The following is a 22,970-nucleotide window of genomic DNA, read 5'->3' on the forward strand; positions in this document are numbered from 1 at the left end:
CTTAGACCTAAGTAACCTAAGGACATCACACACTCCGTGCTCGAGGCAGGATTCGAACCTGCAACCATAGAGGTCGCACAGTTCCAGACTGTGGCGCCTAGAACCGCTCGGCCACTCCGGCTGGCTGTGTTGTCCTCATCATTTCATCATCATCATCGTCATCATCATCATTCGTGAGAGTGGCTAGTTTGGACTGTGAGGAAAATTGGACTGTGTAAAAATTGAGACTTTGTATGGGCGGTGATGACAGCGCAGTTGAGCTCCCCACAAACCAATCATCATCATCATCATCATCATCATCATCATCTATGTGCAATGACCAGGTCTATGGCTACACTCTCTGCAAAAACTTCTTCATGCAGACTGTGGAAAACTTGAGGGTGGTACCTCTTTCTCTGAAGGGTAAACCTCAACACATTGTGTACAGTAGAATGTGATATGTTCAATTTCACTGACAGACACCTCACTAATTTTGGACTCATTACAGTGGATGTCCTGATGGCTTGAATCTTTTCTTTGGAGTTGACTAACGTCATTGTTTGGTCTCCCTTGCCAGCAATTCAGTGCTCCTGAGCTTGTTTACCAGTGTGTGGGTTTTTTATCAGTGGGACCATTGTGAGGGAATTTGCGTACGAATGTCGTCATATGATGACTTCTATAGTGTCCACGTCACAATAGTTACCTTCTTTTCCATGGTAAACTTCATGCACGTTCACACTGTAAACAATAACACACAGGTTTAATTGTTAGCATGAGATTACTGAGTGATATCAGGCAATAAGGTACACACAAAATATGTTAAATGTACTACCAATGATCTACTATATACAACCTCGTCATAGAGTATGTATTTCTACAAAACATATACTTAATTCATGGACATGCTCTACAGTACAACCCCATATATATCCCTCCAGTATGGATCGGGAGCAAAAGCTGTCACTCTTCCTGAGCACTGGAATGGCGAATGGAATGGGAAGAAGACAACATAAGTGGTACAATAGGAAGTATCCTCTACGACACACTTAACAGTTGTTTATGAAGTGACGATGTACATGTACATAGATCAAGGGCATAGATGTTAAGAGAGATTACAGAATTGTTGTTACTTCTATTTTCCTATAAAAGTTTTTTCAAAGAATGCATGAACTTTTTGACATTTCGTATTGTGCACTTAATTCAGGAAAATTATAATTAAACTTTTGTTACTTGAAGGCCCCCTACGAAAAACGAGTGATCATAGGGCAGTGGAACTTTGTGGAAGCATTTGTAATGACACGCAGAAGAGAAATAGCAAATAAACCATTGAAAGAAACACTTTTACTTTCCACATCAGAAGGTAACATTTCTTAATTGTGTACCATGCTTACGTTCCATGTTACAAAGTTACAAACATTGCTCAGTCTGATGGAACATCTACATCCACGACAGCCTGGAACCACACTAGAGATATCATTTCACAATTGTTCTCGGCATTTTTCGAATGGTGGACCATGGAATATTTATCTGTAGTGACACAGTGTCACTTGATAGAGTAAAATATGACAGATGGATGGAGATTTTGAAAAATATTGGAATGGAGAAATGGAAAAGAATCATCAAGAAACTGTACTAGAATACAATGGCGTTGCGTCATGATGGAGAACACACCGATGCAGTCAACATTCTCAGAGGAGAAAGACATGGATGTATCCAGTCATGCATACTGTTTAATATATACTCACAATTCATATTCAGAGAATCCCTGGAAGAAGTAGAACAAGGAATTGTTATAAACGGAATAAGATTAAACAACATGTGACAGGCTGATGATACTATTGCAGTTGCTAACACTATGACGGGGTTAGAATTACTAATGGGTAGAATTGTAAGAGTCAGCAGTCAGTATGGGCTTGAAATAAACACCACAAGGACATATCTCATGGTAGTAATTAACGAAAGTATTACAGGAGTAAAGTTAGTCATAATCCAAAGAACTATAGAAAGGGTATAACAATATACATCCCCATCATTTGGATTTGGAGCTCCTTGCGTTTTTTGTGTTTGCAGTTAAAATTGCTGGATGTAAGGTCCGCCAGTTACGCATAACACCGTTTTTTCCACGTTCTTAAACAATGAATATACTACACTGTGCAAGGGCACACCATTTTACACACTAAAGGAACACCACTTAAACAAACAGCTACGAAGCGTGCAGAACACAAACACACACACACACACACACACACACACACACACACACATATATATATATATATATATATATATATATATATATATGGTGAGTCACCTAACATTACCGCTGGATATATTTCGTAAACCACATCAAATACTGACGAATCGATTCCACAGACCGAACGTGAGGTGAGGGGCTAGTGTAATTGTTTAATACAAAATATAAAAAAATGCACGGAAGTATCTTTTTTAACACAAACCTACGTTTTTTTCAAATAGAACCCCGTTAGTTTTGTTAGCATATCTGAACATATAAACAATTACGTAATCAGTGCCATTTGTTGCATTGCAAAATGTTAATTACGTCCGGAGATATTGTAACCTAAAGTTGACGCTTGAGTACCACTCCTCCGCTGTTCGATCGTGTGTATCGGAGAGCACCGAATTACGTAGGGATCCAAAGGGAACGGTGATGGACCTTAGGTACAGAAGAGACTGGAGCAGCACATTACGTCCACATGCTAACACCTTTTTATTGGTCTTTCTCACTGACTCACATGTACATTACCATGAGGGGTGAGGTACACGTACACACGTGGTTTCCGTTTTCAATTACGGAGTGGAATAGAGTGTGTCCAGACATGTCAGGCCAATAGATGTTCAATGTGGTGGCCATCATTTGCTGCACACAATTGCAATCTCTAGCGTAATGAATGTCGTACACGCCGCAGTACATCTGGTGTAATGTCGCCGCAGGCTGCCACAATACGTTGTTTCATGTCCTCTGGGGTTGTTAGCACATCACGGTACACATTCTCCTTTAAAGTACCCCACAGAAAGAAGTCCAGAGGTGTAAGATCAGAAGAACGGGCTGGCCAATTTATGCGTCCTCCGCGTCCTATGAAACGTCCGTCGAACATCCTGTCAAGGGTCAGCCTAGTGTTAATTGCGGAATGTGCAGGTGCACCATCATGCTAATACCACACACGTCGACGCGTTTCCAGTGGGACATTTTCGAGCAACGTTGGCAGATCATTCTGTAGAAACGCGATGTATGTTGCAGCTGTTTGGGCCCCTGCAATGAAGTGAGGACCAATGAGGTGGTCGCCAATGATTCCGCACCATACATTTACAGTCCACGGTCGCTGTCGCTCTACCTGTCTGAGCCAGCGAGGATTGTCCACGGACCAGTAATGCATGTTCCGTAGACTCACTGCCCCGTGGTTTGTGAAACCAGTTTCATCGGTAAACAGGTAGAACTGCAACGCATTCTCTGTTAATGCCCATTGACAGAATTGCACTCGATGATTAAAGTCATCACCATGTAATTGCTGATGTAGCGACACATGAAACGGGTGAAAGCGGTGACGATGCAGTATGGGCATGACACTCCTTTGACTCAGTCCACCGGCTCTCGCAGTGTCCCGTGTACTCATGTGTGGGTTCATGGCAACAGCAGCTAACACACCAACTGCACCCGCTTCTGCTGTGACGGGCCTGTTACGGACCCGTTTGCGTGCTACGACCATACCTGTTGCATACAGTTGGCGGTAGATGTTTTGCAATGTGCGGCACGTTGGATGCTCTCTGTCCGGGTACCGTTCTGCATACACCCTGCAGGCTTCACCTGCATTTTGTCGACACTCGCTACAGATGTGTATCATGTCCGCCTTTTCAGAGTACGAATACACCATGGTCACAGTTCCTACAACACTACACTATCACAGACGTGTGGTAACTACAGTTGGTCTGCGTGCGGAGACGAATGCAGAATAACAACAGCAGCAAGCGCTACACGCGGACACTGCGACAGCTAGACCAAACCACAACAGTGCACTACAGCCACACTCGTAAACACGGTCATAATGTTCCTGCAGATGCTGCTCGCCGACCGTGGCCCGTGTTTGTTGCAACACGCAACTGAACGTCGGAGGTTTCAAGCGTCAACTTTAGGTTACAGTATCTCCGGATGTAATTCACATTTTACAATGCAACAAACGGCACTGATTACGTATTTGTTTATATGTTCAGATGTGCTAACAAAACTAACGTGGTTGCATTTAAAAAAAACGTAGGTTTGTGTTAAAAAACATACTTCCGGCGATTTTTGTATGGTTTGGGTGGTTGGTTGGTTTGTGGAGGAGACCAGGCAGCCTGGTCATCGGTCTCATCGGATTAGGGAAGGATTGGGAAGGAAGTCGGCCGTGCCCTTTCAGAGGAACTATCCCGGCATTTGCCTGGAGTGATTTAGGGAAATCACTTGTTTGTATTAAACAATTACACTAGCCCCTCTCCTCACGTTCGGTCTGTGGAATCGATTCGTCAGTATTTGATGTGGATTACGAAATATGTCCAGCGGTAACGTTAGGTGACTCACACTATATGTGTGTGTGTTCTGTACGCTTCTTATCTTCATACATATATATATATGTGTGTGTTTGTGTTTGTAAACAAATTTCAAATTTAGCCCCAACTGGTGAACAAATGAACACTGACTAGGTTGGGACACACATCACACATCAACCACGACTGCACTGTGTTTTGGTGATGTGCAGTGCTTTTACTACCATATTTTGCAAAATATGTGTTATATTTGCAAGTGCTTCACAAAACCTCATCAGGATTCTGAGAAACAAGGGCTTCCCACACAAAAACGTAAGTAAAAACGAATATGGGCGCTAAATATCGCGACAAACTAAATCGCGTTTAAAGCATAGGTTAACTCCCAACAAAATTTCTCATCAACACCGTTTGGTTGCAGATGTCAAGCTACCTGTGATAAATAATACACAAGTCGTCCAGAAAAACTATGCAGACCGAGTGTAAACATATTAACTAAACGGAACAAATTGTTGTTTCAACTATATTCCCGTAATTTCGTAATCATTTAGTAAAAATGTTCACATTAGAGATTACATAAAACAGAAATCCACTGATGACGACACTGAGGTGCTGAAACATGTTTGAGAACTTGGAAAAAACGGTGTTTTGCGTAGCGGACCTTACATCCAGCAATATACATACTTTCGAACCATAATAAATGAAAATTGGGGTAACGCAGAATAAAATCAAGGATCGCATCGGGAAAGCGAGAAGTGCTGTCTTCAAATGCCATAACCTAAGTATGAGGACAAAAATCAGTCTTTTGCACGGCTGTGTATATTCTGTCCTACACGAATTAGTGACATGGACCATAAATAAAAACATGGAGAAGAAGCTGGACGCCTTTGAATTTTGGTTTTATGGGCGGATCGTGAGAACACCTTGAATCCAGAGGGTGCCAAACGTAGACGTTTTGAGAAGAGTGAACACGACACCTAAATTAATCAAGGTAGTGAAATGCCGAAAGTTACAGTATCTAGGACATACCACGCGGAATACAAATAGATATGATTTACTACAAAAAATACTTCATGAGAAAAGCTACAGCAAAAGATGTTCTGAAACTAGATGAATGTCTTGGTCTGACAACCTTAGAAGTTGGTTCGATATGTCTTCAACAGAACTATTGCTTGTTGCTACGGGCAAGAGAAGATAGCCATCATGATCGCCGACATCCGAACCGGATAGGCATTGAATAGAATAGAGAGACACGGCATGTGTGAAGATTACACATTGCGTCCAGCTCACTCAGCCCTGACAACCGCAGCGTCTTCAACAATTCGTTACGCAATTGACTGTCAGCTTCTCCCAGGAGCTACTCGGAAATCGCCTGTTGATTCTAACTTCCAAATCATGTTTTCCAAGCCGAGAGTGCAAAGAGGACGTCTCCGTATTCCTTTGTTGCGCCAATACTCGAGAAGAGAGCAACAGCACCATTGCGGTTGCTTTGATGAGGCTGCTTTATGAGTAAAGACCTGCTCATCTTGTCCAGACCCTTGTTGACCGTCTGCAACTGTAATGTAGACTGACACTCGTGTGTTTCAGCCCTACGTCACTATAACAGTACTGGCGCATAATGGGAAGTCCCGTCATTATCGCTACTAACAAAAAAATCCTGCAGCGCACAGTCTGAACATCGTTCCAGTAAAGTTGGATACCCACACAGTAAATAGTTGGCCATTTATTGGGGTCATGGAAATGAAATCTGGTCAGTGCGTCTACCTTTGCCTTACACGTAACTGCGGGGATAGTGGAGCCATCTGTTGGTAGAGAGACTGATATCTGCGTACCGTTTGATGTTGCATAACGACAATGTGGTTTCACGCCAAAGAGAAGTTATCGCCCACTACCGAACACGCAGGCGAGTAAGCAGCAACAACCAACTCTGGCCGTAATAATGGCCTTGATACGCCTGGGCATTGAGTCAAACAGAGCTTGGATGACGTGTACAGGTACAGCTGCCCATGTAGCTTCAACACGATACCACAGTTCACCAAGAGTAGTGACTGGCGTATTGTGACGAGCCACCATTGACCAGACGTTTTCAGTTGGTGAGAGATCTGGACATCATGCTGGCCAGGGCAGCAGTTGAACATTTTCTGTGTCCAGAAAGGACCTGCAACATCCGGTCGTGCATTATCCTGCTGAAATGTAGGGTTTCGCAGGGATCCAATGAAGGTAGAGCGACGGGTCGTAACACATCTGAAATGTAACGTCCACTGTTCAAAGTGCCGTCAATGCGAACAAGAGGTGACCGAGACGTGTAACCAATGGCACCCCATGCCATCACGCCGGGTGATACTCCAGTATGGCGATGACGAATACACGCTTCCAATGTGCGTTCACTGCGATGTCGCCAAACGCGGATGCGCCCATCATGATGCTGCAAACAGAACCTGGATTCATCCGAAAAAATGACGTTTTACCCTTTGTGCACACAGGTTCGTCGTTGAATACACCATCGCAGGCGCTCCTGTCTGTGATGCAGTGTCAAGGGTAACCGCAACCGTAGTCTCTGAACTGATAGTCCGTGCTGCTGCAAACGTCGTCGAAGTGTTCGTGCAGATGGCTGTCGTCTTGCAAACGTCGCCATCTGTTGACTCAGGGCTCGAGACGTGGCTGCACGATCCGTTACAGCCGTGCGGATAAGATGCCTTTCATCTCGACTGCTAGTGATACGAGGCCGTTCGGATCCAGCACGGCGTTTCGTATTACCCTCCTGAACCCACCGATTCTATATTCTGCTAACAGTCATTCGATCTTGACCAATGCGAGCAGCAATGTCGTGATACGATAAACAGCAATCGCGATGGGCTACAATCCGACCTTTACCAAAATCGGAAACGTGATGGTACGCATTTCTCCTCCTTACACGAGGCATCACAATAACGTTTCACCAGGCAAAGCCGTTCAACTGTTCTTTGTGTTTAAGAAATCGGTTGGAAAGTTTCCTCATATCAGCACGTTGTAGGTGTCGCCACCGGCGCCAACCTTGTATGGATACTCTGAAAAGCTAATCATTTGCATATCACAGCATCTTCTTCCTGTCGGTTAAATTTCGTGTCTGTAGCACGTCATCTTCGTTGTGCAGCAATTTTAATGTCCAGTAGTGTATATCGACGGATGATGGCTGTGTGCGGTGAGTACAGTGTGAGCCGTTCAAGTCTTGTGAAATGACGCAAACGATTCTTTGAGAGAAGCTAGTCACAGGAAGACGATGCTTATCCTGGATAGGTTCATCGTGTCATCACACCGGAAACGGTTGAGGAAGTGAATGCTTTAGTCTTGGACAACTGCAGAATCGCCATCGGTTACTGGGTTAGTTTGGGTACCGCCACACCATAGTGCATCAACGCTTGAACTTTCGAAAAATCTGTGCGCAGAGGGTTCCCCACCAACAGACCGCCTAATTGCGTAACACTCGATCGGCGCTGTCTTGGAATCATCTGCAACATTATCGTGACGAGGAATACGGCTTTCTGTCACACGTGGCAAAACATGGTGTCACCATTTTGAGCCGGAAAGCAAGCGCCAGAGCAAGCAGTGGAAACATGCAACTTCCCCATCTCCAAAGAATTTAAAAGCCATGCACACTAGTTCTGGTAAGGTCATCATGTCCTTCTTTTCTGACCACAAAAGCCCACTGTTTGTCGAGGTCCTGGAATGCGGAACCACAGTCACTGTCCAGCGTTATCAAGCCACTTTAAAAGACCTTAGACGATCCATAAAGTCGAATCGACGAGGCATCTTGTCCAATGGTGTTATCCTTCCATCACGATAATGCCAGCCCACACGCAGCCAATGCGCTGAAGATGACATTGCAGCAGTTCCGATGCGAAACGTTGGAACATACACTGTACAGTCCTGACCTTTCACAGTGTGCCTTTCATGCGTTTGGACCTCTAAAACAAGCTATTCGCGGACATCGGTTCAAAATGGACGACGAAGTGTGTGGCTGGATCCAGGCTTGGATCTGACAGCAGTCTACTAGCTTCTTCGAGGATGGAATCGACCGGCTAGTGTCTCAATGGGATCATGGCACCAATATTTTAGGCGATTACTTTTTAGTACATGTACTATTCATAAATACATTTTTGAGTTAATAAAATCGTTACTGTTTCCTTAAGGACTGCGTTTCATTTGACTGCCCCTTGTACATTGACTCAAGTAGCAAAAGTTTATTTATAGCCACCCTGCACATTAAGTGATGGTGTTGTGTACATAGTTCCGCGTAGTCAGCGCGTACACAACTTTCCCACTAGAGCGCACCCCGCTAAGCACAACAGCGCAGGCGCAGCGCTCGTCCGTCTCCGCACTACGAGATGGCGCTGCCTTAGAGACGGGCCAAATTCTGCTTCCGCCGATCCGCGTATTAATATGTGACGCAGCCAATGAGATTGCTGCTAATGTAGAACCTTTTCTCCTTGCGGATCACACTCACGCAGTGATACCTGAACATGCGAGGTATTATAATGGGTGTACAGATCTCCCATTAGTCAGTCTGCATTTGTCTGCACCAGTCTGTATTAGTCTGTACCAGTCTATAGTCAAGTTTCAGTCTGCACCTAAGAAGATGATCATATTCCTGTACATAGCCATGAAAATAAATGTATGTGAAAATTAATCAAGTTCTGTTAAAGTTAGTCACCATCAACCTGCTACTCGAAGTGTGCAAGTGGCATTTCTATCATCTCACCTAACGGCAGGAGATAAGACCACAAGATATATTGCTGACGCCTACTTCCTTAGAGCAACAAGTCAAATAATCTGATGGTGTGTGTACCGAAGGTCTTACAGTACGCACACCACAGATGGTACTTCACACAAATTGCTGCACAAATAGCAGCATTGCAGGTAAAACCTTCTTCGTTGCTGGTCCACATAATGCTGGTCTTTTTATTCTTACTTAGTCGGCGTTTCCCCCTCTCAGCTCTGGTCATCTTCAGGATCTTCAGCTCTTGCACGTGAGTTAATGTAGAACAGCAGGAGATTCCCAACAAGACCCCAGCAGAGGACTCAAACATCGACTGTCTAAGAAGAAATTCAATTCCACATGAGCTATTGTGGAACACCAGCACATCCTGAAGATAACCGCTGCAGAGAGGCTGAAACGTCAGTTGTATAACAAGAAACAAAAGAGCAGCACGACTTGGCCCAACTACCTAGAAGGTTTTCCCTTCAGCGACAAGGACCGCAAAAGCCTGCAGACGACTGAAGTAGTAGTGTGACCTGCAGGTGGGCGCTGGACAGCTGCAGCGCGTTTCCCAGGGCGCGACGCTTGTGTCCCCACGTGCCAGCCACCACTGCTTCAGACCTTTTTGGAGCCTCGGACGGAGCAGGACCAGTGCTGAAGAGCACGAATACGAGGATGTGGTACCTGTGCCCACGGGGTTCGTCACACCCATACAGCGTGAGAGTCCACCCGATGGTGGGGAGCTGCCAGCCATCCACCTGTGCCAGCGTGCTCACGGGGAGGGGGAGACGCCTGAGTGCTCCACGTACCCTCCAGGTGGCCTACCGTGGGCGAAACCGCCAGAAGAACCGAGGGCTGGCTCCGGGGGAGTCCATTCACTACGGCGCCACCCACTGCGACTCAGCAGGGAATCAGGTGAGAAGTCTGACCGTGTGCTTCCCAGAATGTTTCCTCGTTCATCAGTCATCAAAACAACCACAATACAGTACAATCATTTTTCAAAGTGTCCAATAAAATAAGGGACCGCATCGGTAGTACAGTTTGTGCAGCCTGAAAATGAGCAGGGAAGTATGTAGAGTGACCTTGATGCAGGATTGATCCTTGTTAATGAGCATCACAGAAGATGCTGACAGTGGCCACCAGTGATGTCGTTCCAGCATTGTGCTCGGTTTACCATACCGTAAGACACACCTAAAGTGCGCGTCATTTACGATGGCGCCCGAGTTTACGTTCGTCCTGCACATCTGACGTCACAAAACACAGTCAGCCAATGAACAGAGAACGACGTTTCCAGAGCTCGACTGCATTGCAGAGCACGGACGAGTGTCTTCAGTTTTAGAAACGTCCAGTCATAAATAAAGTAATTGAACAAAAGCAATGTCTTGATAGCAGACTTTCATTTACAGTAAGTTTGGAAAAAGCATTCTTTATACCAACTGCTTCATATTCTATTAATTAATTAAACCAAACAAGCAATAAGCCTCCTAATTCAGGTGATGGGAAGGAAAGGTGTTTGTATCATTCTCACTAACCGCTTTTTGGCAATAAAGAACGGCGGTAATTGTTTATTTCCTATTGTACTTCGACGAAGCGTGAGTAATTCATAATCATACCAACCGTGTTTGTTGGTATTTCGCGTGATACTTAAAGTCCTCTGGGAAATGTATTAATTGATGAGCTGTGATAGCGAAATGGTTAAAGTGTACGATTGCAAAGTGGAAGGTTCTGACTTCAAACCTCGTTCGGTACCAAATATTTTCTTTATTTAAAAACAATTTCAAAGTGTATTACTTCATGAGCTTTATGCGTTTGAAAGTAATTTTTTGAAATTTCTAGTGGCAACTAATATCGACCATACGGAAAGCATACGCTATAGACATTTACCTCTGCAAACTCTTCAAAATTTCGTGCAATGATTTACTACATCTGATAGTGCACAATAACTGTGTGGAACTTCGAAACATAATTAAGTTATTTATGGGGGGAACGTATCAGTCAAGAACATGAGTAAAAATAAACTTTTTTGGCCTAATCGTTATTGTGAAATCGAATGATAAACCGTGTGAAAGCCGTCGAAACAGCATGTGTCTGCACAGGCGAGCAGTGCAGTATGACAAAATCGTGCGGAATGTTGGGAGCACGTCTCTGTAGCAGCCAAAGGGTTAATGCGGCCATGGTCGCTTTATTTCATAAAATGCGAGCTCTCCCGTAAACGTAAGTTTGCGAACTATGCTATACTATGGCGGTGCTTCTCTTGGATCGTGCGTCGTGTGCAACTGGCAACACAGCAATCTCCCGCGTCTGGGCGGGCATGCGCGAACCGCCAAGATAAATGAATTGAACTATATCAGTCCTGCCTGAGGGTCAGTAGCAATGCTCCACTGCAGATTTCCCAGTGTTTGATGATTATTTGACTACGTAATAGATGACAGAGGGTTAGAAAAACAATTAAAGTCGCTCAAAAGAGGAAAGGCCACTAGACCTGATGGGATACCAGTTCGATTTTACACAGAGTACGCGGTGTACCGTAGGTCTCTAGAAGAGCGTAGCGTTCCAAAAGATTGGAAAAGGGCACAGGTCATCCCTGTTTTCAAGAAGGGACGTTGAGCAGATGTGCAGAACTATAGACCTATATCTCTACCGTCGATCAGTTGTAGAATTTTGGAACACGTATTGTGTTCGAGTACAATGACTTTTCTGGAGACTAGAAATCTACTCTGTAGGAATCAGCATGGGTTTCGAAAAAGACGATCGTGTGAAACCTAGCTCGGACTATTCGTCTACGAAACTCTGCGGGCCACAGACACGGGTTCACAGGTAGATTCTGTGTTTCTTGACTTCCTCAAGGCGTTCGATACGGTTCCCCACAGTCGTTTAATGAACAAAGTAAGAGCATATGGACTATCAGACCAATTGTGTGATTGGATTGAAGAGTTCCTAGATAACATAACGCAGCATGTCATTCTCAATGGAGAGAAGTCTTCCGAAGTAAGAGTGATTTCAGGTGTGCCGCAGGGGAGTGTCATAGGACCGTTGCTATTCACAATATACATAAATGATCTGGTGGATGACATCGGAAGTTCACTGAGGCTTTTTGCAGATGATGCTGTGGTGTATGGAGAGGTTGTAGCAATTGAAAATTCTACTGAAGTACAGGAGGATCTACAACGAATTGACGATTGGTGCAGGGAATATCAACTGAATCTCAATGTAGACAAGTGTAATGTGCTGCGAATACATAGAAAAAAAGATCCTTCATCATTTAGCTACAATATAGCAGGTCAGCAACTGGAAGCACTTAATTCCATAAATTATCTGGGAGTAGGCATTAGGAGTGATTTAAGATGGAAGGTTGGTAAAGCAGAAGCCAGACTGAGATTCATTGGAAGAATCCTAACGAAATGCAATCCGGAAACAAAGGAAGTTGGTTACAGTACACTTGTTGACTCACTGCTTGAATACTGCTCACCGGTGTGGGATCCGTACCAGAGAGCGTTGATAGAAGAGATAGAGAAGATCCAACGGAGAGCAGCGCGCTTCGTTACAGGATCATTTAGTAGAAAGCGTTACAGATAGATAAACTACAGTGGAAGACTCTGCAGGAGAGACGCTCAGTAGCTCGGTATGGGCTTTTGTTGAAGTTTCGAGAACATACATTCACCGAGGAGTCAAGCAGTTTATTGCTCCCTCCTACGTATATCTCGCGAAGAGACCATGAGGATAAAATCAGAGAGATTAGAGCTCACACAGAAGCATACCGACAATCTTTCTTTCCACGAAGAGTACAAGACTGGAATAGAAGGAGAAACCGATAGAGGTACTCAAGATACCCTCCGCCACACATCTTCAGGTGGCTTGCGGATTACAGATGTAGATGTAGATGTAGATCTGACCCTCCAATTTGCGCCACAGTTGGAGAGAGATCAGGCGATCAAAGTGGTTAGGAGACAAACGTGCCTCTGTTGATTGTCCTGTCACCACCGAACACAGCATGCAGACTGCAGCGTGTAGCTGCTATACTACTAAAGATGTGGCAAGTTAAGTGCTCATCCTTTTCTGTGTCTTGCATCGCAGTGTATTTATTAAATTTCGTGTGTGTTCTTCTGATTAAGTTGTTTAATCACGCCATTTTGAAAGTGTAAATTCGTTCGGGGAATAGTACAGTTGTTGCTCACTGAACAGCCACTGCATAACTCAGTAGCGCATATGTGTCCATTGGTGGCACATCAGCAGGGTATCAAGTTGCATACCTAGAATTCTGTTTACTTCTATAGTTTTCTTCTTCAGTTAGTGTTTCTAGGATGGTTAGGAGGTGTGCACACTGCGTCCAGAGGCAGGAGGTGCTGGCTGCAGTGTGTGAACAGTAGAATGTGCTGTTGGCTATGGTTAGTGGTTGTAAGTTACTGTGAGACCAAACTGCTGCAGTCGTCAGCACCAAGTCTTACACACTACTTAATCTAACTTAAACTAACTCATTCCTGAGGAAGGACTCCAACCTCCGACAGGGGGAGCCTACAGTCTGTCACCTTCAGGCTGCAGCCTCAGGATGCAGTGGTGGTGCAGAAACTGGTGCATCAGATAGGACACATCAGGTGTTGCTTGCTTTGACCACAGGCTCTGCTTCCGAGGCACCTACTGGTGCACCTGACACGGCAGATCTGTTCTTGCAGCCATGGGGGGTGTTAAAGCATTCGCATTTGTGTCACTCGTGGCTGAGGACCATTGTGGAGACTGGTCTCGCCCATTCATCCTGAGAGTGGACAAGTGGCCATTCCTTCGGCAGGGTCCGAGCAGACACACGGGGGCTGGCATGTACTAGCTCCTGGGACCTCCACTGTTAGACGCATCATGGAGCCCCCTAGGCAGACAGTTTTCAGCGCTTGAAAGAAAGCCAATGTGCACTCAATACGTCTGTTTAGGAGGGCCTCATCTGAGTTGTAGAGGTAGGCTTGCCTGCGGCTACCGAGCGTGCCCGGTGCAGTTGTCTGCATATTGTGGCCCACGTTGGCACCAACGACACCTCTTGCATGTGTTCTAAGGTGATCATACAGGCGGCCCACGAAAGTGGTGAAGACTGCTGGCCTTGCACTGAGGGTGCAAGCAGAACTCGCAATTTGCTGCATTGTTCCCAGAGTCAGGTTCCTTTGCTCTGGAGCTGAGTAGAGAGTCTCAAATGGTTCAAATGGCTCTGAAGACTATGGGACCACCACACAGGATTAGCCAAATGGTCTAGGACGCTGCAGTCCTGGACTGTGCAGCTGGTCCCTGTGGAGGTTTGAGTCCTCCCTTGGACATGGATGTGTTTGTTTGTCCTTAGAATAATTTAGGTTAAGTCGTGTGTAAGCTTAGGGACTGATGACCTCAACAGTTAAGTCCCATAAGATTTCACACACATTTGAACATTTTCACTATGGGACTTTTGATCTCAGGTCATCAGTCCCCTAGAACTTAGAACTACTTACACCTAACTAATTTAAAGACATGACACACATCCATGCCTGACGCAGTATTCGGACCTGCAGCCATGGCGGTCGCGCGGTTCCAAACTGAAGCACCTAGAACCATTCGGCCACAACGACCGGCAGAGACTCCCAACCAAAGGCTTTGTCGACTTTGTGACGGCCTTGGCTGCAGATTTCTAGACCTAGCTCTCGGATGGTTAAACTGAAATAAAAATAATTAATTGCTCTTTATTCAAAAACTTTAGGTCAGCCAAATGTCAATAATTTATGAAAGAGTGTGAAAAGTTAGAAGATGAAATTAATGAAAAAATTACTACTTTTATTGAAAATAAATGATAAAATTATGCTGTTACATGAATGTGACAATAATTTAGTTGTAGTTTTTGATGATTTCATTCTTGAAAATCAAGATATAGTTAGACTACTTTACAAGAGGTAGACAGATGTTTTTATATTTTTATATTCTTGATTTTCTAGTTCATAAGCATACATCTTCGATCTTAACCTAATATCTTCTAAGATTATTTTTCTACAATTTGCGTCTTACATCCTTCATAAAACTTTCTTCGTTACTTTTGGAATTCCATAAATTTTTTTTGAAAAATGGCTTGTTTCAAATTCCTTTCTTATTGGTTTCATAGCTTCATAAAAACCTTCGGTTTTTTTGGCATAAATAAAAGAATCTATATACATGTAACTAATTCAATAGTTTCCACCCTTTTTCGTTAAATTGTATTATAATGAAAATCGTAGATTTTTATATTTGAATTATCTGTAATACTCATTCAAATGTAAACTGGTTCACAAAAATCTTTTTCAAATTCGTTAGCTGCATTTTTTCTTATTTGTGTATTACTATCAAAGTTTTTTCTCAACAAATCTGATTATTGAATTGACAAGATTCTATGAATTTTCTTCAATTTTAATCCAATATTTAAAAATTGTTTAAGATTTCTATAATGTGAAACATACTTTTCTTTATTATTTAATGTTGTTAATAATTTATTACCTCCTTCTCTTGCTAAGACTAAATCCTCATGTAAATCCCATAATTGTTTTGAGTATTCTAAATCAACTTCTAAAACATAACCATATTTATTATCATCTGATGTTTACATAGTTTTTCAGAATTAAAACATTTTCGATTTAATCATTCGAAATCTTAAAGTGGTAAAAATTGAAACTTTGTCAACGATATAAATGATCAGCAGCCAAATAAGGGAATTTTTCATATATTTGTTATTCGATTTTGCATACCTTTTGATATTTTCTCGAATTTCTTTCAAGAAATAAAATTGCCCTTAAATCATATCTGAATTTTTCTGAATTTTTATGTAGAGTCCCGAGGTTATCCAGATGCAGTAAAATACCAAGTTGAATCAACTTTATAAGACTTAATACATGTTTCTCTAGAATTTTCGAAAATGTTTGCTAGTATTAAAATATCAGATTTCTTATATAGACTTGTAAATTCATCTAAATTTGAAATATTGAATTTTTTCCAATTTAGTTTTGCTCAACTATAATCGCCATCAAAAATTGAATTTTTTAAGTCTCAAATAAAATCATACATTTTAGGTAATTTTGATCCTTGTAATTTTTATTCAGAATACATATATTCATAAAAAGGATAAAAGCCTTTGTTAATTATTAAATCTAATTGTTCACCTTTGAAATATGATGTTGTTTCTCTAAATCGTTTTTTTTGCGAGATTAGTAGACAGTTTATCAGTTTTCGTCTTACCTTTTAAAGTTCCACTAAATGTCATGCTAGCTTAAATCACTCTTCTTTGTATTTCATTATTCTCAAATTTAGTGATACTTCTGAATTAATTTGATTAAAAAATTATTGTGGTTCAATAATCTTATCAACATTATTAACTTATGATGTTAATATTCCAGAATTAGAAACAGAAGCTTTTCTCTTAATTCACTTAGGTATTTTAAAAAAATTCATCATCATCTAGAAAATTATAACTACGCAATTTTTTCTGATAGTTTTTTTGTTTAATTTCTTGGTATTTATGTACCAGAAGTGTTTGAAGATAATTGTCATTTTTCGATAAGAGCGATTAACTGTTGTTGATTATGTTTAGAATATTTTTTTAATTTTCTCGTTTTCCAGATTTTACAATGATGTAAAGAATTTTTATTCAATTAGTTATTGTTATTAGTAATATTGTCCTCAGATTGTTAGCTAAGCTTGGATAATTGTTGGTTATTAAGCTTAGAATAATTTATTATTTTTTTCAATTTAGAGGTTTCATGAAGTTCTTTTGAAAATTTTTCTTCTATTTGGTATCGTTATTGTTAATATTGTCAAAAAGATTTAGAGTAAGATCGATTAAGTTTAAGTCTGGAATAATTCTGTAAAATTTTTGTTTTACAAACTGATCGAATTTCCTTTATATTTTTATATCTAGGTTCTCTCTTCTTCATTTCTTTCATATTAAAATAATCAATAAATTCCAAGAGATCTTGTCTAGATCCATTTGAATAACCTTTTCGTTTACAATAATTTTCTAAAACTACATAACTAGACCACATTTTCCTTTGCAGTAATTTTATATGTTTTGAAATAGCTTAGTTTTGGTGTACGTGTTTTTACTTTTTATTTATGCAGGAAAAATGTAGATTGTTAAAAATTAAAATGTTTACAGTTGAAATGTTTTAAGGAAAATTTCATTCGTTTTTATGGATAGATGAGGTTCTACAGAACTTATTTACAAGGAAAACATTTATTAGTTATTTGATTTTTTAAATAAATGAACATTTATTAAAATTTTTGATAGAGGGATACAATAGGGAAGCAATTGGTCGACTTCGCTTTATTGGGAGAATTTTAGGAAAGAGTGATTCACCTATAAAGGAGACTGCACGTAGGATGCTGGTGCAACATGTTCTTGAATAATGTTTGAGTGTTTGGTATCCATACAAGGTCTGATTGATGGAAGACATCAAAGTAATTCAGAGTCAGGTGACTGGATATGTTACCAGTAGGTTCGAGAAGTATGTAAGTGCTACAGAGATGCTTCAGGAACTCAAATGGGAATCTCTGGAGGGAATGTGACATTCTTTTCAAGAGAAGATATTGAGAACATTTATAGAACCGCCATTTGAAGCTGACTAACAAATAATTCCAATGCTGCCAACATACACAATGTGTAAAGACCATGAAGATAAGATATGGGAAATTATGGCTCATACCAAGGTATATAAGTAGTCGTTTTTCTCTCATGCTATTTGCAAGAGTAACAGGATAGGAAATGAGAAGTTGTTGTACATGGTCTTCTCTGCCATGCACAGTATGGTGGCTTTGTGGCGTATCTATGTAGATGCAGATGTAGATGTGACAAGGTTGTCAAGGTGTTGTGTGCTGTTGCTTTCTCTTGCTGAAAATATCCATGCAATGTTCGAACTTCTGTTGATCTGCCTATGGTTATAACAGTTTCTGGACATACCTGTTAGCATTAACACTTTCTGAAAGAATCACCTAACGATCTAGTGAACGCAATATGTTATGCACCAGAATCCAAACTTGGCAGTATGAAATAGCTCTTCAAATTACTATACTGATGGGCATTTTCAGATGAATGTTGGTGCATGTCCTTTGTCTTCACGTATACTGACAAGCTGAATCAGGCCTCATCTGAAGACATACCCGTGATCCAAAACACCTGGTTCCACATGATTCAGAAACCACTGGCAGAACTCAATGTGTGAAACTGCACCTCGACACTTGAACTCCTGCACATTATTTTCTGTGCTAGGCTATCTGCTATTTGCAGACAATGGTCAATTCAAAGCCAATTTTATAAATACTTTTTGGCCTTGTTTCATTTTTTCCAGCCTCTTGAAACACTACCAGATTTGAAACTTAGCGGCAGATTAAAATGTGTGCCACACTGAGACCCTAACTCAGCACCTTTGCCTTTTTGGCATGCAGTTTCAATCTGTGAGGAAGTTTTACATCAGTGCACAGTTGCCTGCAAAGTGAAAATTTCCTTCTAGAGTACAAGATTCCCTAATCAGGCAGTGGGGAAAATTGCCAGTTTACTTAGCAATAAAAATATCTTTCTCAACAAAGAACAAACTAAGTCACCAGTTGCCTCACAGTTGATATAAACACCTTAGTATTGGAGCATAGTGAAATGTGCAAATTACAGTACATTAGTACCCCTGACTTCTACATATGCAAAAAAGGAAGAACTTTCCACACACACTACAAACAACGCACTCACGTTTTCAATAGCTAACATTATGTACTTGGCCAGACACACACTAAATGGCGTTCACAACAGCCTAACTGTGATCGATATAGGAAAAAAACCCAGATAAAACTCAATCTCTTATGGCAACTAGAAACACTGCTTCGCAGTGAATTTTTTCTGAAAACATGTTAAACAAACGAACTGAGTTTAGCCAATGTTTCTCAGTAAATTTCAGAAATTCATTACTATATAAACAAGCTAGAATTTAACAGCTATAATCATTTTACAATATACAGTCACATCTGATATCTGTGGGAATAAATTTATTTTGCAAATAATGTCTGTGTATGGATAAATATAAAACCCTCATAACCTGTTGCAGTGTATCACATTCTACCTATCTACTCTTAATACCACCAGAGGTTGGCTGTTTCAAATAATGATGTAAAACTGATGTCATGTTGTTGTTGTTGTGGTATTCAGTCCTGAGACTGGTTTGATGCAGCTCTCCATGCTAGTCTATCCTATGCAAGGTTCTTCATCTCCCAGTACCCACTGCAACCTACATCCTTCTGAATCTGCGTAGTGCATTCATCTCTTGGTCTCCCTCTACGATTTTTACCCTCCACACTGCCCTCCAGTACTACATTGGTGATCCCTTGATGCATCAGAACATGTCCTACCAACCGATCCCTTCTTCTGGTCAAGTTGTCCCACAAACTTCTCTTCTCCCCAACCCTATTCAATACTTCCACATTAGTTATGTGATCGACCCATCTAATCTTCAGCATTCTTCTGTAGCACCACATTTCGAAAGCTTCTATTCTCTTCTTGTCCAAACTATTTATCGTCCATGTTTCACTTCCATACATGGCTACACTCCATACAAATACTTTCAGAAACGACTTCCTGACACTTAAATTTATACTCGATGTTTACAAATTTCTCTCCTTCAGAAACGCTTTCCTTGCCATTGTCAGTCTACATTTTATATCCTCTCTACTTCGACCATCATCAGTTATTCTGCTCCCCAAATAGCAAAATTCCTTTACTACTTTAAGTGCCTCATTTCCTAATCTAATTCCTTCAGCATCACCCGTTTTAATTTGACTGCTTTCTGTTATTCTCGTTTAGCTTTTGTTGATCTTCATCTTATATCCTCCTTTCAAGACACTATCCATTCCGTTCAACTGCTCTTCCAAGTCCTTTGCTGTCTCTGACAGAATTACAATGTCATCGGCAAACCCCAACGTTTTTATTTCTTCTCCATGGATTTTAATTCCTACACCGAATTTTTCTTTTGTTTCCTTCAATGCTTGCTCAATATTCAGATTGAATAACATTGGAGGGAGGCTACAACCCTGTCTCACTCCCTTCCCAACCACTGCTTCCCTTTCATGTCCTTCGACTCTTATAACTGCCCTTTGGTTTCTGTACAAATTGTAAATAGCCTTTCGCTCCCTGTATTTTACTCCTGCCACCTTCAGAATTTGAAAGGGAGTATACCAGTCAACATTGTCAAAAGCTTTCTCTAAGTCTACAAATGCTAGAAACGTAGGTTTGCCCTTGCTCAATCTAGCTTCTAAGATAAGTTGTAGGTCAGTATTGCCTCACGTGTTCCAACATTTCAACGGAATCCAGACTGATCTTCCCCGAGGTCGGATTCTACTAGTTTTTCCATTCGTCTGTAAAGAATTCGCGTTAGTATTTTGCAGCTGTGACTTATTAAACTGATAGTTCGGTAATTTTCACATCTGTCAACACCTGCTTTCTTTGGTATTGGAATTATTATATTCTTCTTGAAGTCTGAGGGTATTTCCCTGTTTCATACATCTTGCTCACCAGCTGGTAGAGTTTTGACAGGACTGGTTGTCCCAAGGCCGTCAGTAGTTCTAATGGAATGTTTTCTACTCCCGGGGCCTTGTTTCGACTCAGGTCTTTCAGTGCTCTGTCAAACTCTTCACGCAGTATCGTATCTCACATTTCATCTTCATCTACATCCTCTTCCGTTTTCATAATATTGTCTTCAAGTATATCGCCCTTGTGTAGACCCTCTATATACTTCTTCCACCTTTCTGCTTTTCCTTCTTTGCTTAGAACTGGGTTTCCATCTGAGCTCTTGATGTTCATACAAGTGGTTCTCTTTTCTCCAAAGGTCTCTTAATTTTCCTGTAGGCAGAATCTATTTTACCCTAGTGAGATAAGCCTCTACATTCTTACATTTGCCCTCTAGCCGTCCGTGCTTAGCCATTTTGCACTTCCTGCCGATCTCATTTTTGAGACGTTTGTATTCCTTTTTGCCTGCCTCATTTACTGCATTTTTATATTTTCTTCTTTCATCAATTAAATTCAATATTTCTTCTGTTACCCAAGGATTTCTATTAGCCCTTTTTTACCTACATGATCCTCTGCTGCCTTCACTACTTCATCCCTCAAAGCTACCCATTCTTCTTCTTCTGCATTTCTTTCCCCAATTCCTGTCAATTGTTCTCTTATGCTCTCCCTGAAACTCTGTACAACCTCTGGTTCTATCAGTTTATCCAGGTCCCATCACCTTTTTGCAGTTTCTTCAATTTTAATCTACAAGTCATAACCAATAGATTGTGGTCAGAGTCCACATCTGCCCCTGGAAATGGCTTACAATTTAAAACCTGGTTCCTAAATCTCTGTCTTACCATTATGTAATCTATCTGAAACCTGTCAGTATCTCCAGGCTTCTTCCATATATACAGCCTTCTTTTATGATTCTTGAACCAACTGTTACCTATGATTAAGTTGTACTCTGTGTAAAATTCTACCAGGCAGCTTCCTCTTTCATTTCTTTGCCCCAGTCCATATTCAAGTACTATGTTTCCTTCTCTCCCTTTTCCTACTACCGATTTCCAGTAACCCTTGACTATTAAATTTTTGTCTCCCTTCACTATCTGAATAATTTCTTTGATTTGATCATACATTTCATGAATTTCTTCGTCATCTGCAGAGCTAGTTGGCATATAAACTTGTACTACTGTAGTAGCTGTGGGCTTCGTATCTATCTTGTCCACAATAATGCATTCACTATGCTGTTTGTAGAAGCTTATCTGCATTCCTATTTTCCTATTCATTATTAAACCTACTCCTGCATTACCCCTGTTTGATTTTGTGTTTATAACCCTGTAGTCACCTGACCAGAAGTCTTGTTCCTCCTGCCACCGAACTTCACTGTGACTGTTGTCATAGCACCCAGAATTAGCTGTATGGGTTCTGCATTCCATTACGTCCCATCTTGTCTCCAAATTATCATGCAACATTTTTCATAATGTAATATACATACATATAAAAAAGTGCAAATTCACATGCAGATAATTTTTGAACTGTTTAGCTCTGGTGCAAATATGTTGTGAATGTAGAAGTGTTTGGCTCGTTGGTAAATTTGGGGAGGGGACCAAACAGTGTTGTTATTGGTCACGCTGGATTAGGAAAGGATAAGAAAGAAAGTCAGCAGTGCCCTTTCCAGAGAACCATACTGGTATTTGCCTCGACAGATTTAGGGAAATCACAGAAAATCTAAATCAGGATGGCCAGAGGCGCGTTTGAACTGTCGTCCTCCCTAATGCGAGTCCAACATGTTAAAACTGTTTGTATGCACATAATTACATGCTGTACCTAACACTATGTACCCATTGCTTGAAACAAGTAATTTTGTGTTCTCCTACTTTTGTAGACATTATAGCTCCAGTGCTATACAAAGTGCACCCATAAGCCAAAACATTATGATCACTGCTCATCACCGTGTTAGATGCTGCATGATGGGATTGCAGGCACGTGCGTAACAAAAGTATGTAAGCTGAGCAGACATGGGCACGGGATTGCCCTGGCCAAGATATGGGCTGCAAATGAGGAAATCCATTGCGATAAGCGAATTTCATAAAGGGCATATTATTGTTACACAGAGTATCTCGAAAATGGAGAAGATGGTTGTTGTGGACATAGTTCCTCATAGTCAGCGCGTACACAACTTTCTGTCTCCGCACTACGAGATGACGCTGCCTTAGAGACGGACCAAAT

The 22,970-nt window shown here is 41.4% G+C and overlaps 1 protein-coding gene across 4 annotated transcripts in view; it reads left to right on the top strand.

Moving 5' to 3' along the window:
• Positions 1-22,970, top strand: part of LOC126293454 (uncharacterized) — a 146,291-nt gene that overhangs the window by 81,049 nt on the left and 42,272 nt on the right. For all 4 annotated transcript variants that reach the window (XM_049986696.1, XM_049986697.1, XM_049986698.1 and 1 more), the window contains one exon: positions 9,793-10,165. In XM_049986696.1, the coding sequence (XP_049842653.1) occupies positions 9,793-10,165 (373 nt within the window). The remainder of the gene's footprint in view (positions 1-9,792; positions 10,166-22,970) is intronic.

Source organism: Schistocerca gregaria, chromosome 10 (genome assembly GCF_023897955.1).
Source record: "Schistocerca gregaria isolate iqSchGreg1 chromosome 10, iqSchGreg1.2, whole genome shotgun sequence".
Classification (NCBI taxonomy): Eukaryota; Metazoa; Arthropoda; class Insecta; order Orthoptera; family Acrididae; genus Schistocerca; species Schistocerca gregaria.